The following is a 17,798-nucleotide window of genomic DNA, read 5'->3' on the forward strand; positions in this document are numbered from 1 at the left end:
AAGAGGTGTGTGGGTGTGGGGGGGGTGTGTGTGTGTGTGTCGCTGTCCCTGCAAGAGGCATGTGGGTGTGTGTGGGTATGTAACATTTATCCCAGGTTCCAAGAGGCCTGGGGGCTTCCGGAAAAGCATAGGAGGGCTAGGTGTCCCTGCAAGAGGCATGTGGGTGTGTGCGGGGTGTGTGTGGGTGTGTAACGTTTATCCCAGGTTCCAAGAGGCCTGGAAGCTTCCAGGGATGTAAGGACTGGTCTAGGGTATAGTGATATAGTGAGGCCTAGGAGAGAAGAGGGGGTTGCGGGTTCCTGGAAGAGACCAGCTTGGCGGAGGGGGAAATCGGGGCCCAGGCTCCAAGAGGCCTGGGGCTCCCTCGGGTCTGGGCTGCGCCGGGGGGCCGTTGCGGACTCTTTGAGAGGCCGGGTCGGCGGCGCCAGGGCCCTCCCCGGGCTAACGGGCCAGGCCGTGGGGGAGGCAGGCGCGGGGGGGGGGGGGGAGGGGTGCCGACCGGGCGGCGGCGCGGGCTCCGGACGCGAGGGCTCCCGCTCCCTCCTCCCGCCCGAGCCAGCCTCAGGCGCCCGGCGCCTCCCCCGGAGCCAGAGCCAGAGCCGGGAGGCCCGGAGCCCGGCCTGCCGCCGCGGCCCGCGGAGGGAGCCGCAGCTGCCGTTGTCGCCGCCGCCAGGCCGCGCCCCGCCCCTGCCGCCGCCGCTGCAGCCGCTCCCCGGTGAGGCTCGCGCTCGAGCTGCCGGCCCCGCCGCCTGGGCCCCGGGCCCGGCCCCTTCCGCGCCGCCCGGGCGATGAGAAGCTGCTTCTGCGTGAGACGGAGCCGGGACCCGCCACCGCCGCAGCCGCCGCCGCCGCCGCCGCCCCAGCGGGGAACAGTTAAGTGAGGGCGGGCGGGCCGGGCGCCGCGGAGGCTCGGCCGAGCCGGCCCTGCTCCTTCGGGGGACGGGCGGGCGGGCGCGGAACCCGGGCCGAGGGGCGGGCGGGCGGGCGGAGCCGGGCTGCGCTGAGGCCTTGCGGGCTCCGTGCCCGGCCAGCCGCGGGGACAGGCCCGGCGGCCTCTGCTCGGCCCTGCGCGCGCCGCGACTTCGCGTCCTGGCTTGGCCTTGCAGCCGGCAGGCGGGAGGATAGCGCGGGGACCCGGGGGCGAGCAGCGACCCCCCGGGCCGTGGCAGGTGAAGTCGCCGAGAGCCACGTCCATACGGTGAAAGGTGAGGCGGCCCACCTGTGCCGGGGCGCGGCGGCCACCTGCACAGACCCGGACCTTCATTTCACTGGCGGGGCCCGGGGTCCACTCTCTGTGGTCACGTGGGTGCCGAGCAGATTGCACCTGAGCCTCGGGCATGATCTGCGGCCTCATCTGTGACCTGAGCAGAACAGAGAGGACAGCCAAACTCCAGGGCACCTGTCTGCAAGGTGACGTGCTGGTCGAGGCACCCAGGACCCAGAGTACCATCCTTGAAGGGTAGTGAGCCTGTTGATAGTCACCCCATGGGGACTCCAGTGCAAATGAGGCTCAGGGGCAGGGGCCAAGCGAAGAAGCCAGACCCATGAGCATCTTTGTCCTCTTTGTTACCAACACACAACTCTTTCTAAATCATCAGCCTTTCCCAACCATTAAAAATGATTCTTGTATTCTCTACCCCTCCACAGCCTCTTCAGCCTGGCCCAGAGGAAGGCCCACTGGAGGGCAAAAAGGGAGTGGCTGTTGCCCCTTCTCTGCTCCCTGCCCCCACCATGAGCCAGCCCCGACTCAGTTTTCTGCCACAAAGCAGACAGCAAGCTGGAATCTCTTTAGGGGCCTTTGTCTCTGGTGGTTCCTTCTCAGTATAATCTCATTGTACATTTCTGGACAGCTGGCTGGATCTCATCTCATTTTAACAGGGCAAGAAAATCTTATCAGCTGCACCAGAAAAACCTTAGAAAAGTTAGGAGATGAGCTCAGTGGAAGCCTAGACTAACTCAAAAACTCAGCATACTCAGAAAGTTAGCACAGGCGACAGGTGACACCTTTCTTGCTTGCGGGAAATTGAACTGGCTATTTCAAGATGTTATGCCTTGCATAGAATATTTAAATGGGGCCTCTGAGAGATGGGGCCTCTTCTGGGACCTGGGCACCAAGACCTGTGCAAAGCAATTGACATAGCAATTACTGGTTCACTTGAACCCAGAATCATCTTCTCTGATCCACATTTTTCATTCCTTCCTTCTAGCTTTTAGGCCACACTCCTGATTTATGCTAAAGGCATTTCTCTGCTTTGCTTCCTTCCCACTGGTGGGGTTTTCCCCCACTTCTAGATGGAAGAGTACAGTACACCATGATTAAACGCGAGAACATCAGAATTAGACCTCAGCTTATGCCTTGGCTGTCCTTATTGTGTGTTCTTACGCAAATTAGTGAACTTTTCTGAGCCTCAGTTTCCTCATCTGTAGAGTGAGGCTCATGATAATGTCTATCTCATAGGATTATAGTAAGAAGTAAGAGAAATATAACAGGAGCAATGCTCAGCTCCGTGCCTGCCACAGGGCAAGTGGTCAGTAAAAATTAGTGGTTAGTATTCAGGGTTTGTTAACTGGTTAATCAGAAGAGTAGCTTCAATTTTTTTACTGTGCTTCTCTGTTAGTGGTTGTATTGAGGGCCACTAGGAAAGGATGCGGAGAAGGCAATGGCACCCCACTCCAGTACTCTTGCCTGGAAAATCCCATGGACGGAGGAGCCTGGTAGGCTGCAGTCCATGGGGTCTCTAAGAGTCGGAGATGACTGAGCAACTTCCCTTTCACTTTTCACTTTCATGCATTGGAGAAGGAAATGGCAACCCACTCCAGTGTTCTTGCCTGGAGAATCCCAGGGACAGGGGAGCCTGGTGGGCTGCCGTCTCTGAGGTCGCACAGAGTCGGACACGACTGAAGCAATTTAGCAGCAGCAGCAGCAGGAAAGGATGGGAGTAGAAAGAACACTGGGCTTGGAATCTCAGGATACCTCCTGGAACCTAGGTAACCCTAGGCAAGTCATGGAACCTCATGGAACCTTTCAGAATCCCCATTTGCTTATTTATTAAAGAGACCTAAGCGTAAAACCTACCCTGTAAGGCTGAACAAGCTAAGGTATCTGAATATGTGTGACACTGTGGAGGGGGTGGGAGGATCCTCACTAAATTTAAGTGGGGTCTAACCCTAACCCCTAGTCAATTAACTAGGGGTCTAAGACCCTAGTTTTGTGGGTCTGCCATTTTGACAATTTGTTGTGGGTGGGAGGGGCTGGAAGAAAAACAATGCAAGAATATCTTGCTGTACATTTTACAAAACCACACGACCATGTGAACACTTTGTGATCTGCTCTCAGGGCCTTGGAAGGGGTAAGTGGGGGCTGGGGCAGGGGATGTCTGGGTCCAAGCGTCCTGGGCCCCGCTGCCATAGCAGATTGAAAGTGCTCCGTGCCTCGTGCTCAGAGCGCGGCGTCCTTGCCACACTGAAAAGCAATGATGGTGTTGGAGTCAAGCGTGGGAAGCTTCAGAGGTGCTGTTATGATGATGAAGATAACAAATGACTACATGGCTGGATATGATGGGCCGAGAACACTGCGTTTAGTTGGCTGCGGCTGAGTGAGCAGGGTCTTGTTTGCTCACTGGGTTGTGGGAGGGGAGGCCTGGGTTCCCTGAATGAGCTGCCTTTCTGCAGGCTGTCCTGGCTCTCCCTGAGGCTGCGGTGCCTGACCCCACGGGCTCTCCTTGGCCTCCTGCTCACTGGGCCGCCACTGGGAATTGTGGTTTCCCTGAGTTGTCTGCACTGTCTGCAGTGGGGTTGCTTGCCTCAGATCTCTTCTTCCCAGCTGCTTGGGAGGCAGGGTGTGCTTGACATTACCTCCTTGCTGGGGACATCCTGTGGGCAAGCGTTGGGTTACACGACACACTTCTGGTGAGATGCAGAGCTTGTGTAGGCTGAAATGTGAGAAGCCTGTGGGCCCAGAGCCCAGGGGTCATATACTTGAGCTTTGTAGCAGCTCAGACTCCCCTGAAAACTGGAGGGCCATCTTGTTGGGCCTGTGGCTTTGGGATTGTTCTACACATATACACACACACATGCACACACACACACACATTTTTTTTTTTTCAGGTACTGATCTGCCCAGGAAAATGTTCAAAAGAATACCCTTTGATCCTTTAGAAGAGAGAAATAAATGAATTCTTAATGAGCTAAATATCCCCAGGATGTTTCTTGAAATGCAGATCCCAAGGCCTCAAACCCAGACTTTGAATCAGAATATCTGGGGAAGGGACCCCAGAATCTGCCTGTTGATCAAGAATCTTAGGTTGTACTTAATGCTTACTGAAATTTGAGGACCACAGTTACAGATGCTTTTTAAAAATACGGTGAAACACACAAAATAAAGTTTGCCATCCTAATTTGCTACCTAATGCATTGGTGGCATTAAGTGCATTCATGTTGTTGTACAACTAACCGCTAGAACTTTTTCATTTTGCAGAACTGAAACTCTGTACAGTTGACCCTTGAACAACATGCATATGAACTGCGCAGGTCCACTTACAGATGGAATTTTTTCAATAATAACTGTTGCAGTACTACACCTTCCCCAGTGAGTTGAACCCCCATATGGGAGGGACCGTGAATTTGGAGGGCCACCTATAAGGTATATTCAGATTTCTGACGACTCGGAGAGTTGGTATTCCTAACTCCTGCATTGTTCAAGGGCCGTCTGTGCTCATTATGCAACTCCCATTTTCTCCTCCTCCAGCATCTGGCAACCACCATTCTACTTTCTATGAATTTGACTACTGTGAGTACCTCATACCTCATATAAATGGAATCATGTAGTATTTGTCTTTTTGTGACTGTCTTATTTCACTTAGCGTAACAATGTCAGTGTTCATCCACACTGTAGCATGTGTCAGAATTTCCTTCCTTTTTAGCAATAGTACTCCATTGTATGTAAAGACCCCATTTTACTTATCCATTTATCTGTCTGTGGACACTTGGGTTACTTCCACCATTTGGCTATCGTGAATAATGCTGCTGTGAACATACACATACAAATATCTCTTCGAGACTCTATATCCAGTTCTTTTGGGTATATATCCAGAAGTGGAATTGCCAGATCATGTAGTCATTTTACTTGTAATTTTTTGAGGAATCACCATACTGTTTTCCACCAAGAGTGCCCCAGGTTTCCAATTTTTCCACATCCTCAACTATACTAATTTTCTGAGTTTTGCTAGTAACCATCTGGAGGGCATAGCAACCCCTTCCAGTATTCTTGCCTGGAGAATCCCCATGGACAGAAGAGACTGGTGGGCTACAGTCCATGGGGTGGCAAAGAGTCGGACATAATTAAGTGACTAAGCACAGCACAGTAACCGTCCTCATGGGTCTGAGATGATATCTCACTGTGGTTTTGGTTTGCATTTCCCTAATGAGTAGTGACACTGAACATCTTTTCAGATGCTTTTTGGACATTTGTATATCTCCCTTGGAGAAAAGCCTGTTCAAGTCCTTTACCCTTTTTTTTTCATCAAGTTATTTGCTTTTTGTTATTGCTCTGTTGTAGGAGTTCTTTATAGACTTGGATTTTAACCTTGCATATATTTTGTTTGTTTTTCTTTCGTTTATTTTTGGCTGCACTGGGTCTTCATTGCTGCATGTAGACTTTCTCCAGTTTTGGTGTATGGACTTCTCATTTTGGTGGCTTCTCTCATTGCTGAGCACAGGTTCTAGAGCACAGGCTCAACAATTATGATGCACAGGCTTATTGCCCCTTGGCATGTGGGATCTTCCCAGACCAGGGATCAAACTCATATGCCCCACATTGCAAAGTGAAAAGTGAAAGTTTCTCAGTCATGTCCAACTCTTTGCAACCCCATGGACTCTGTGTGTGTGTGTGTGTGTGTGTGTGTGTGTGTGTGTTAGTCGCTCAGTCATGTCCGACTCTTTGCGACCCCATGGACCGTAGCTCACCAGGCTTCTCTGTCCATAGAATTCTCCAGGCAAGAATACTGGAGTGGATTGCCATTCCCTTCTCCAGAGGAACTTCCCAACCCAGGAATTGAACCCTGGTCTCCTGCATGGCAGGCAGATTCTTTACCGTTTGAGCTTCTCCAGGCCACAATACTGGAGTGGGTAGCCTTTCCCTCCTCCAGGGGATCTTCCCAACCTACGGATCAAACCCAGGTCTCCTGCATTGTGGGAGGATTCTTTACCAGCTGAACTACCAGGGAAGCCCAAGAATACTGGAGAGGGTAGCCTATCCCTTCTCCAGGGGATCTTCCAGATCCAGGAATCAAACTGGGGTCTCCTGCATTGCAGGCAGATTCTTTACCAACTGAGCTATCAGGGAAGTGTGTATTGCAAGGCAGATTCTTAACCACTGGACCACCAAGGAAGCCTGGATTTTTAACCTCTTATCAGATATATATGGTTTGCAAATATTTTCTCCCATTCTTTTGTTTCTTTTAATGGAAGTTCTACAAGTTCTTTATATAGTTTAAAACCCTGTAAAGAAAATATTATGCATTGTTCCAGTTTTATAGGAGTGGAAACTCAGGCCCAGTTCAGTTTTGCCTGCCTGCGGTCACACAGCTGTGTCTGAGTTGCAGCTCAAGCCCTGGTTTCTCTGAGTCCAAAGCCCACACCTTTCCTATTTCTCTACTTTACCACCCAGCCCTCCCCGGAGCTAACAGCGTAGAGGCCCTGCCAGGTCTGCAGGAAGTGGCAATGGCTTGAGAAGCGTTCAGCTTCAGGAGAGGAAATGGGAACCCAAGACTTGGGAATCTCCCTTCCGACTACTGGGGCGCTCCTTAGATCCTCATCATTGCTTGGACCTTAGAAGGAGCAGAGAAGCGCAGACAGGTTTGGAAAGGTTTTGTTTGTTTAGCATTTCATGAGCTTGTTTCAGAGCCCCTTGCTCCTCACAGTTTCCCAGACAGCCCGGCGCTTCGTGCCTCCGCTGTTGCCCTGTGCTCTCCCCGCACCCCTTGCAGCGCTCTGTGCCCGCTGTCTTTCAGGGAGGCCCGCTCCCTGGCCGCACCCCCACCACCTGCCCCCGGCAGAAGGGAGTGTCCCCTTCATTTACAGTTCCTTTCTTTGAGGACATTTCCTCTAGCCCGTGAGCCCGTGGGTGGTGGCCGTGACTTACTGTTGCTGTCACCCAGCACAGTGCCCTTGCACCTGGGCAGTGCATTATCCAGCCTCTGCCCCAGCCCAGACCAATCAGATCAGAACCTGGAGGGTAGCTGTAGTTTTTACAAACTCCATGGGGAGTCTTCATGGAGCCCCCAGCCAGGTCCTCATCCAGCCTACTCTGGATCTAGGACAGACCTGCTTCTGGAACCGCCCAGAGTACTGAGGTCCCCCCTCCCTTGCTCGGCAGGTGGCTGTGCTCTGGAGTTGTGGTGTTTGTCCTGCACCAGGCATCAATGACCCCAGCGGGGCACGCTCACCATTGCTCCTGCTGCTTTACGTGCCCCCTTAGTCCAATGGAACACAGACAGTTTTGAAAGCAGGACAGGGACTTCGTTTATCCATCCTCCCATCCGTCCTTCCATTTATCTATAGTCTATTTATTGATAATGCAAATTTATTGAGTATTCACTATAGACTAGGTACTATGATGGACATATACCTTTGGACAACTAATGCTCTGCTTGGGAAAGTGTTGTAACCTTCTGAGAGTCAAGACCGTGTTTCTTTACGTGTATGTGTGTGTGTATGTGTGTGTGTGCGTGTGTGCCCATGTGCTAAGGTCATGTCCTTGAACAACATCAGAATTCTTAGTGACAGCATCTGTCTGGCTGGGCAGTGGGGAGGGTTTGGGGTGAATAGGAGATGTGATCCAGAGTTTGAATGGTGGGTTGGGTGCCATAGGGGAGGGTTTAGGTGCTCTTGGGTAACCTGTGTTAGGGAGGGAAAGACTGAAGGACTTACTCTGAGGCTGCTCCCCAGGGATGATGACCTTTAGGTTCCTTCTTCCCTCTCCCCTCCCTCCCTCAATTTCCTTCCTTCATCAAACATCCCATGAGTACCTACTGCCTTGTACTCAGACTTTGGACTGTGGACCAGCTGTTTCAGCATCTACCTGGATCTTGTTAGAAATGCAGCTTCTCAGGCACCAAGTCAGCATCTTGGGGAGTGGGTGTACGACTTTGTTTTCGTGAATTCTCTAGGTGACTCAAGCATGCTAGAGTTCGAGAATGTCGGGCTTCCCATCTTCGTCGCTGCTCCATGCTCAGCACAAGAGCTTTCCACAAACATCTGTGGGCTGACTGTTATGCACCAGGTCCTGTTCGGTACTAGGGATGTGGAGATGCCTCGGGGGGAGGATGGCGAGGTCAGCCAGGTTGAAGGTATCAATGGGACACGCAGGTGGCAGTAGCCAGCAGGGCACCAGATACACATATCTGAGTCTCAGGAGAAAAATCTCAGCCTTGGAGGTAATTTGAAAGTCATCAGCACACACAGGTAGAATGACTACATGACCAAAGAAACTCTTAAGGCCCATGTGAAAGTCAAGAGCGTGGGTGGTGATGAGATGGGATGTCTACTGACCTGAAGCCAGGTGTTCTGACGATTCTGGCCTCAGGGCCCATTGTCCAATGTTGAGGTGACATGTTAGCATTTTTACTCAGCAGACACTGTGGTCATCAAGCCAAGGCTGTGACCGTTTCCCGTCACTGAATATTAGGCAAACAGCCAGCCGGCTCTTGGGGCCTCCTGGGATGGTTTCATTTGTAGGGCGTCTGCCTTCCATGGTCCACCTTCTGCCTTCTCTCCAGGGGGCACTATGGCACTAAGATCTGATGGGAGTGGGTAGGGACGACCTTCATCTGCAGAACTGTGAGCAAGTTGGGGTGGGGCTCACAGTGTGCTGGAGAATGCCCCCTCCTCCCCAGCACCAGGCTCCTTGGTTTTGCAGAGCTGGGCCTGTAGGGGCAGGCCTTTGGCCACAGCCGTGCTGTAGAACTTGATCCGGATTTATTTTGGGAGAGTGTATTCTGGGATCCAGCACTGCACTGTACTGCAGCCACCCGAACCCCAGGTGTGCCTCACATGGTTTATGATAAATCTGTTTGGCTATCAAATGGTTAATGCCAGTCTAAGCAGAGGTCTGATGGGGTGGATGCATTTGTACACCAGATTCTTCTATTAGAAGTAACAGACTTTTACTGGAAAAAAAAGGAAGTGCTCACCATTGTTAGTTCCCTGGCTGGAAAGTTCTTTGTGATCCAGAGGAGCTTAGGAAAATACTTGCTTTCATTCCCCAGTATCTTAGCAGCCTTCCCAGCAGCCTGTGGCCTGTTGCCACCAGATCGTACTCGACAGCATTTGTCAGAACGATTTGGTTTCTGACTGGTCACTCGGATCAAATGTCCAGGCCAAAGTACAGGATGCACCAGGAGGCTATCCTGAGGTTCCACGGTGGCCGCCTCTCAGCCTGTGTGCGCTATCCCTATGGGTGGTGCCCAGAGCCGGCTGGCCGTTTGCCTGGGTCCTGCATGGACCCTGACCTCAGCCTGCAGTCTCCTGAGGAGGTAGGGCTCTGCATGCGCCAGGGCTGCCTGCGGTGGCCGGGTTTGTGTATTTGTGTGTGTTGTGGGTACCTGGGTGAAGCCTAGCCACCGACTTCCTCCCCTGTCCTTCTGTCCCCCGCTTAAGATTTGTTAGCAGGAAGGAACCGGTAGTTATGGGGTAACAGAGACGAGCAGGGGTTCCTGCAGCCCACCGCCACCACCGAGCTGCTGGGAAGCAGGCAGAGAGCTGCCTCACACCGGGCTGCAGCTTTTCCGCAGGGAGGCTCTGCTCTTCGGCCGTTTGCCACGGGGAGTGAAATATTTATCCACTGCTTTTCCCCAGCTCTGCAAGCTGGTAGATGTGGGCAGACAGTTTATGTCTTTTCTGCCCTTGACTTTGGATTTCAGACAATCCGATCACAAGTTCATCCTTCTGTAGAGACTTAATTAACCCACTGGTTTTGTCATTTCAATCCCAGTAGCCCTATCTAACCTGCCCCACCCCCCCGATACTTTGATATTACTCTCCTCCAAAGCTGTGTGTGAGTGCCACCTTCAGCCCTGGTGGGCAGCGCTGGCTCCGCTTCTGAGCTGGTCTTCCTTCCTTGTCCTGGGTTCCTGCTGTGCCTCCTTTGAAGGCAGCATCCCCTGCCCCCCGGCAGTTGTTGCCTCCCCCCACCCCCAGTGTGCTTTAAACGCCTCGGCTCATGCCCTACCCTGCTGCTGGAAGGGCCTCCGTGGAGAGAGGTCTGAGCTCTGTTAGTTGGGTTTTGATTTCAGTACAGGAGTTGATAAAACGAGATAAACCCCAGGCTCACAGGGCCGGGGAAATTAAACAGAGATGATATCAAAGTTCCCCTGAGTTTTCAACTGTGATTCAGTAGCTTAGTTTTCTCCCAGACTGCGGCCGGGAGGCACGCCTTTGATTCTGAAACAATGTTCAGCATCAGTTAAGCCCAGCACTGCTGACTTTTAGGGATTAAGCACACTGTCGTAGTAATTCTTTGATCAGCTACAAGGGAGCCGTGTGCTGTCTGTGTGAAGGGGCTTTATAGTTAAAGTTCATTTCTCTGTGAACCTGGGGCGACAGCCTTGGTGAGGTGCTGCCGTGCCGGGGGGCTGGGACCTCCCCCGGGCACTGTTTGGTGCACACGCAGGAAGCTCTTCTCTTACCCAGTGTTGTTGGATGGAACTCATTGAGCACGGCTGGAAAAAATCCTGCTGGTCTGGAAAACACACCTTGCCCTAACTGGCCCCATCCAGTCTCTCAGTCCCAGGAAGTACCACACACACACACACACACTCTCTCTCTCTCTCTCACACACTCTCCACACACACACACACACACATATACATTCTCTCTCTCTCATTCTCTGTCACTCTTCATCCCAGTCCCCCAGTCCCAGGATGTACAACACACACACTTACTCTCATCCTCCCGCTCGCTGTCTCTCTCTTTCTCCCCCTGCTTTGTGGAGAAATCCTCTTGGGACAGACACAGGCACAGCTGCCCAGGGTGAGGCTCTGTAGCCCCCAGCCTTGGCGATGGTCTGAGTGAGGCTGGCTGCACGCTCGGGATAGACAGGGACTGGACGACCTGTGAGGTTAAGCTAGGAGGACTAGGTCAAGGTCAGTGCTGCCAGGGTACTCTCGACTCTTCCGATCCTCCCCGAAATCAGACGTGACTCCCAGGTGCTGCTACCGTCGTCATTCCTCCCCTGACATTTCCTGGAAATCCACTTAGCTTCAGGTTGGCTCCTTCCTAGAGTTCCCAGAAATCTCAGTCTCTGTTATCTTGTCATCTAAAACACCGAGTGAACTTTTGGCTTTTCCTCTAGGGACCCTCCTTGCAGCCACAGCCGGGGCAGTAGGAGTTTCCCCATCCCCTGCCCCAGCCTCTGCTGGCCGTGCAACTTGCAGCTGGCAATGGAGGTCCCGTCCCCGCCCCCCCCCCCCCTCCGTGTGCTGTTGATTGTGTTCACACCATGCTGTACATCACCCCGTTCCCTCCTGTGCAGCACGCGGGTCTCCCTCATTAGGCCTAAATTTACCTCTGTCCTACACAAACATGGCCTTAGCTCATTTTTATTGCTGTAAATTATTTATGAGGGAAATGTTGCATCTCGAAACTGAGGTGTGAGGAAAATTAATCCCATGTTACTGTTATCTCTCAATACTTTTCTCCCCCTCGCTTCACTTACTGGGTTACTGCTATAGAAAGGAGAGCTTTGGCATTTTAAAATATAATTGGTGCTGAGAGCACTTTCTTGATCAAGTATGGGATGAGAAGTTGGGTCTGTCTCTGCCCAGTGTGTGGAAAGTAGACCAGACTGGGGAGGGAGGGTCAGAGGCCCCTGGGGCTCTGCCTTCTGCCAGCCCATGGTGTCTGAGAACCCCAGGCCTCTGTTTCTTTCCTCTAAAATAGGGATTAATATGCTCCAGTCCCCTTCCTAGGTTTGGTGTGAGCATCAGTTGAGAAGGAGCTGGTGAAAGCTTTTTTGGTAATTGCAGGGCACTGCTCAGATGCGGGGAGGTGTGTTCGTGCGTTCTGTGTGCAGCTAGAATTTGGAGCTGGAGGTGGATGCCAGGCTGGGCAAAGAGAGCTGAGGAGGACACCCGTTGTTGCAAGCAGGCCTGGCATTTTCTGCTTCAGCCCAGAGTCAGCGTCTTGCCAGACAGGTTAATGGTGGTCTTAAACACCCCCGCTCGTCTGCCCCTCTCCCCAGGCAGCTCTGCTCTGCAGCACCCACCCCCCACCCATTAATGGCCTCTTCTCCCCTTCGCCGAGGCCTGGCTTGTGACCCGGGCAGCCGCGGCCGCTGCCGTGCCATCCCCTTCGGGCCGGAGGTTCTGCGCAGCCCAGGGAGCGCCGAGTGCTAGTTAATAAATGGCCTTTTGTGAGGAAGGTCAATTGAAGTGACGGTAGAGACGCTGTTAAGAGTAATTTGCAGTCAGAAAATATGTAATTCAGAGCAAGCGGCTCTGAGTGATTGCCTCTGCCATGGATATCTTGGGCGTTTCTCATTAAAAGCTTCCTTTGCTGGTGGTGGCGCTTTCCTCCGCCGCCCCAGTGAGGAGTCATTTGTCTGTATTTCACAAAGGCTGCTGGATCCCCCAGGGCACTGCCACTGGGGGTGTGTGTGGGGTGTGGGGGCGGGGGGTGGGGGGAGGCGTGCATCTGAGATGCTCAGTGCTAATGCCCTGCCCGCCGCATCCTCCCAGCCTGCAGGCCCGCTGCCCGCCGGCCCGCTCCTTTGTCTGCTCCGGAGGCTGCCCGCAGCCATCTTGGGGCTCGGTGCCCGGCTGCCCGGTGCATTGTGGGAGCAGCGGCGTCAGCCTCCCCTGCTCCCGCAACTTGCTCTCGCTGCAGAGCAGAGGAGGGCAGTTGGTACCTGGACCAGGATGCAGTGACCCGAGGATGGGGCATCCCTCAACGAATAAAATATTTCTTATTTATTCCCATGCTCCCCACCCCCCACCTCAGATAGTAGAGGCAGCACTATCTTAATAATAATAATAATAAAACTTACGTCTCATGTTCTTTATTAAATTCACAGCATGATATTTTAGCACTGGCAGAATTCAGTGCCTTCTGTTAATGAGTTGTTAATTGCAAAGCATTTCGGTAACCAACAGCAGGTATACCAGTATTTTGCTAACGGCAGCGATGTTATTTCTATGTTAACCAAGAATACCGAGTTTTCCAAATGAAGTACTTTTTGATCAGTTTGCTTTGGATTCCGCTGGTGCAGATAGTGAATTCTAAACCTTCCTGCCTGGGGGCATCCCTGCAGATTCATTCAGTAAATATTCACTCAGTGCCTACTGTGTGCAGGAAGCACTGAGCCCTGTACCTTATGCAGATAAACCCGCCTGGTAAATAAGATCTGAAAATAGAAAACGTTCAGTGATGCGGTGTGATGTCCTGCCCCCCTGCCCTTTACTTCCAGAAGCTTATTTTCAGTAGATTTAAGTAAAGCTTAACTTAGTTTGGCTTTTGTCATAAACAGAAGCTGAGACTGTGGCTGCTGCCAGGCGCTTCCTAGCCTTGATCGGAGAATTAGCTCCCTGGCATTGACGAGCCTGTTTCTGGAGCCTTTCGTGGGTTCCAGGGAATGCTGATTACATGGTGACTTGCATACAGCCCTCTGGTTGTTTCTACGGACGAGGCTGTAGTCATTTTTAATGGCCTCTGCCTTTTCTGATTCTAGGCTGAGAACTTAAAATATTCCTACTGGCTGCCCAGTTAGACGAGAGTGTTTGGTTTGCTTTAGCAGCAGTAACCAGCCTTGAGAGATCTGACAGACCTACAGCCAGTGGAATGTAATCGCTGCAGAAGGAGGTAGAATTTAACTTGCTGTTTTCCACTGCTGGTCCTTTGAAAAAGCTCTAGAAGTCATTTACATAAGGTGTTACCATTTTATATGCTTTCTGGTACACTGCCACTGGAGCTGCCCAGACCCAGTGCTCTCTATATTCTGCTGGTCTCCTCCGGTCACATCAGGAGGCAGGCAGCAGCAGAATAATAATTTCATTTCCCTCCCTTTCTCCCAGTGTCCAACAAGAATTACAGTCATTGTTAGTGTTTAGCTTTGAGTAAGTGTCCACATGACCCTAGGATTAAACACAACAAAGGGACCCACCAGTCCTCTTGGGAACAGCCGTAACTACGTTTCTGGCCGATTACACTGGACCTTTGTGTCCCTCACCCACCCTTCTCGTCTGCATTTCGTTGAGGGCCTACTGTGTGCCAGGGGACCTCTCCAGGCCCTTCGTTTACAGGATTCCCTTAGTTCTCACAGCAGCTCTGCAGCTTTCGGTGTCCTGAACCTTTGCTTGCCTGCTCACCAGCTAGAAGTCATGGAGCCTGGACTCCATTGCCTTGCTGTGTCCTCCATGGCAAGAGCACTTTCCTCTATGTATTCACAAAGCTCTGCCTCCCCAACAGCCCACCCTTGGATGTAGTCATGGCTGTGGATTTGGAGGGCTGTTCTTCTGCCAGGAGATGCTGTGAGGGGGAGAGATGGAAGGTGTTGCTAGATTTAACCATGTCTGATTTATCCTCAGAGAAGCTGCTGGTATCTGTACGGAAGTCAGACAGCAGGGTGGGAGAGTGTTCAAAACTCACTTCAGAAGAGCAGTGGCTGGAGATGACTTGAATTCTTTTTTTTTTTTTTTTTTAATAGAGTATTTCTTTATGTATTTGGCTGTGCCAGGTCTTAGTGGGGGCACATGGGATCTTTGATCTTTGTTGAAGCATGTGAACTCTTAGTTGTGGCATGTGGGATCTAGTTTCCTGACCAGGGATCGAACCCAGGCCTCCTGGCTTTGGGAGCACTGAGTCTTAGCCACTGGACCACCAGGGAAATCCCTACTTGAATTCTTGATCTGAGGAAAGGGTCAGGTAAAGCCAGGGCTCCCTTAGCTGGTCCATGTATGTGAAGCTGAGTTCAGGATATTTGCCCCAGGATTCTGGTTCTGTTTGAGACTTTGTATTGCTCACTTTAAATGCTCCATTTGAATTTTGTGCTTTCTTTTTCCTTTTTGGAATCAGGAGCAAGCCACCATGCCTGAAGTCAAAGACCTTTCGGAAGCCTTGCCAGAGACGTCAATGGATCCCATCACAGGAGTCGGGGTGGTGGCTTCTCGGAACCGAGCCCCGACAGGCTATGATGTGGTAAGTCAAGGTTCATTGATTTGGCAGATATTTGTTTCCTTTGTTCAAGACCCTCTGAACGTTGTGTGTAAGATGTGTTTCTGCACTCTAGGAATGTAAACAGGAAGGGAAAGCACCACCAGCGGCAAGGTGTGGGAAGTGTCCTGGCTGGACCTGAGCCCATCTGGGCTGTTGCTTGGCCTTAGCTGGGTCACTTGACCTCTGTGATGGTCATCTTCACATTCTATAAAATTAAGGGATTGAATTAGTTGATTTCCAAAGTCATTTTTAGTTGTGACGTTTCATGAAAAGAATCCAAGCATCTGAAAGACCCTTGGTTGTCACAGATTGTCTTGTATAAATGTTAAAAATATATTGACATGTGTTTATATAGCTTCTTACAGTTTACAAAGCAGTTTTTCCCACACATGAACTCAGCTGGCTCTCACAATTCCCTGGAGGGTGGGAGGGCAAGTTGCCTTCCGTCCACTGTGCTGATCAGGAGAACACAAGCTCCAAGAAGGGAAGTGATGGAGACCCAGCGCTTGGGAGTGGTGAATCAGGTGACTCAAGTCCAGGGCTGTGATGACCGCATCACCACAATTTAGTAGAGAATTGGCTTTGCTTTTCAGCACACGTCTGTGGTGATGTTCAGTAGTACCGATGGCTCAAATTAATTATGTTGTCTTTTCAGTAGATAAATTCCAACTTGGGTGGGGCTTAAAATGTGCAGAGGAACTGTTGGGCGGCTTTAGTTAACGGTGACTATTGTCATGTGTTCTGAACTTCTAAGGTGGGCTTTTTTTTTTAAATTATTATTCACTTTTGGTTGTGCTCCATCTCCATTGCTGTGAAGGCTTCTCTCTAGTTATGGTGAGCGGGGACTACTGTCGAGCTGTGGTGTGAGGGTGTCTCACTGCAGTGGCTTCTCTGTGGCAGAGCACAGGCTCTAGGGCATGCGGGCTTCAGTAGTTGTGGCACAGGGGCTTAGTTGCTCCATGGCACGTGGGATCTTCCCGGATCAGGCTCGAACCTGTGTCTTCTGCATCGGCAGGTAGATTCTTTACCACTGAGCCACCAGGGAAACCCCTAAGGTGGTCTTATTTTTCACTTTCCTTATTTTGTTTGATGACAGAGGATGAGATGGTTGGATGGCATCACCGACTCAATGGACATGAGTTTGGGTAAACTCCAGGAGTTGGTGATGGACAGGGAGGCCTGGCGTGCTGCGGTTCTTGGGTTCACAAAGAGTTAGAGACGACTGAGAGACTGAACTGAACTGAACAGATTTTGTTTGGGATGACGTTTTATTCTTGTTCATTGAAAATGTATACCCGGAATACATAAGAGTAAAAGAATATAAGTCTCATTTGTCAGCACTGAAAACCTGGCACAGTGATAAAATCAGCCTCTGATGTGAGGTGTGAGTTGGGGGGGCATGCCATGCCTAGTCCAGAAGAAGCCCTAAGGCAGGGTTTCTCACCCTTGGCATTACTGACGTCTTGGGCCAGATGATCAGATAGTAGTATGTGGTGGGGCTGTCTCGTGCATGGTGGGGACAGCATCCCTGACCTCTTCATGCTCAATGCCAATAGCCCCAACCCCCAAGGTGTGACAACCAAAAATGTGTTCAGACTTGCACAAGTCCCCAGGCAAAGGGGGCAGGCAGGCAAAATCAGCCCCATGGTGAACAGTGCCTGTCGCGTCAGCCCACCCTGGCTCCCGTGTGAGGAAGGGCGAGCCTGTTACAATCCTCCACATCACTTTCCCAGCTGCTGGAAAGCTTATAAACATTTTTAAAATGAACGAACGGGGGAATCTTTTTTTTTTTGACAAAGATTTGAGTTTTACCTGCTGCCTGACTTCAAAGCACTGTTTGAATGTATAACTTGCCATAAAATAGAATCATTAGGTATGGCTTTATGCCATAAAACTCTTGGGGAAGCTAATAAAAATGTTCCTTATTTGAGCAGCCCAAGTGTCTTTTGATGAATTAGATATGAAGCAGTGCATCGTGAATCAGGGCAAGGGCTTGGTGTGCGCCTGTCTCTGGGAGGACCGTCTCCAGGGTGACTCTCTGGGTGGGGGGCAGGGCTGGGGGGGAGGTGGAAACCCGGGTCTTCTGACTGTTCCCTCGTGTGGATCTGTGTCTTTAACATTCTGCTGGCCCCTTTGGGGTCACTGTGAATGCCGGGCCAGTGGGCGGCAGATGGCCTTTGATAGTCTGGTTTTCTGAAAGTCTTGGTGAGTCTGACAGGAGCAGAATCTATCCCTATCATTTTCTCCTAACGTCGAGCTCAGGGCAGAAGAGCACGGTGTCAAATGAGTGAGATTAATAAGCACATTTCATGGTGGGGCTGCACCAGGCATCATCGTGAAAGGTGAGCAGGCCAGGAGGCTCCAGAGGGTCAGCTCGGCAATTACCCAGCCTCCACACGCCAAGACTGAGTGTCCGAGCTCCTCCAAAAGCCCTTCTGGGGAGAGATGCAGGAGTCCTGTCTTTGTGCTGACCGCTAGACAAGCATCTGCTTCCTCAGAGGTCTGACCCTGAGTTCAAGGGGGATGGGGAAGGACACCCCCCTTCCCTTTATCCAGCGTTTAGTGGGAGGTTGACATCCAAACCGAAGTGC

General features: G+C 51.5%; 1 protein-coding gene across 3 annotated transcripts in view; it reads left to right on the plus strand.

The window, feature by feature from the left end:
• Window positions 1–578: 578 nt before the first annotated feature.
• The window catches only part of MVB12B (multivesicular body subunit 12B), a 194,157-nt gene continuing 176,937 nt past the window's right edge, over window positions 579–17,798 (plus strand). The window contains exons 1-2 of one of the 3 annotated variants that reach the window (XM_044926343.2): window positions 579–872; window positions 15,067–15,189. In XM_044926343.2, the coding sequence (XP_044782278.1) occupies window positions 789–872; window positions 15,067–15,189 (207 nt within the window). In that variant the 5' untranslated portion in view covers window positions 579–788. Of the gene's footprint in view, window positions 873–1,074; window positions 1,206–15,066; window positions 15,190–17,798 lie in introns of those variants that run through there. The other 2 variants (XM_025261688.3, XM_045162319.1) reach the window with 2 other exon arrangements.

This window comes from Bubalus bubalis, chromosome 12, assembly GCF_019923935.1.
Source record: "Bubalus bubalis isolate 160015118507 breed Murrah chromosome 12, NDDB_SH_1, whole genome shotgun sequence".
Lineage (NCBI taxonomy): Eukaryota > Metazoa > Chordata > Mammalia > Artiodactyla > Bovidae > Bubalus > Bubalus bubalis.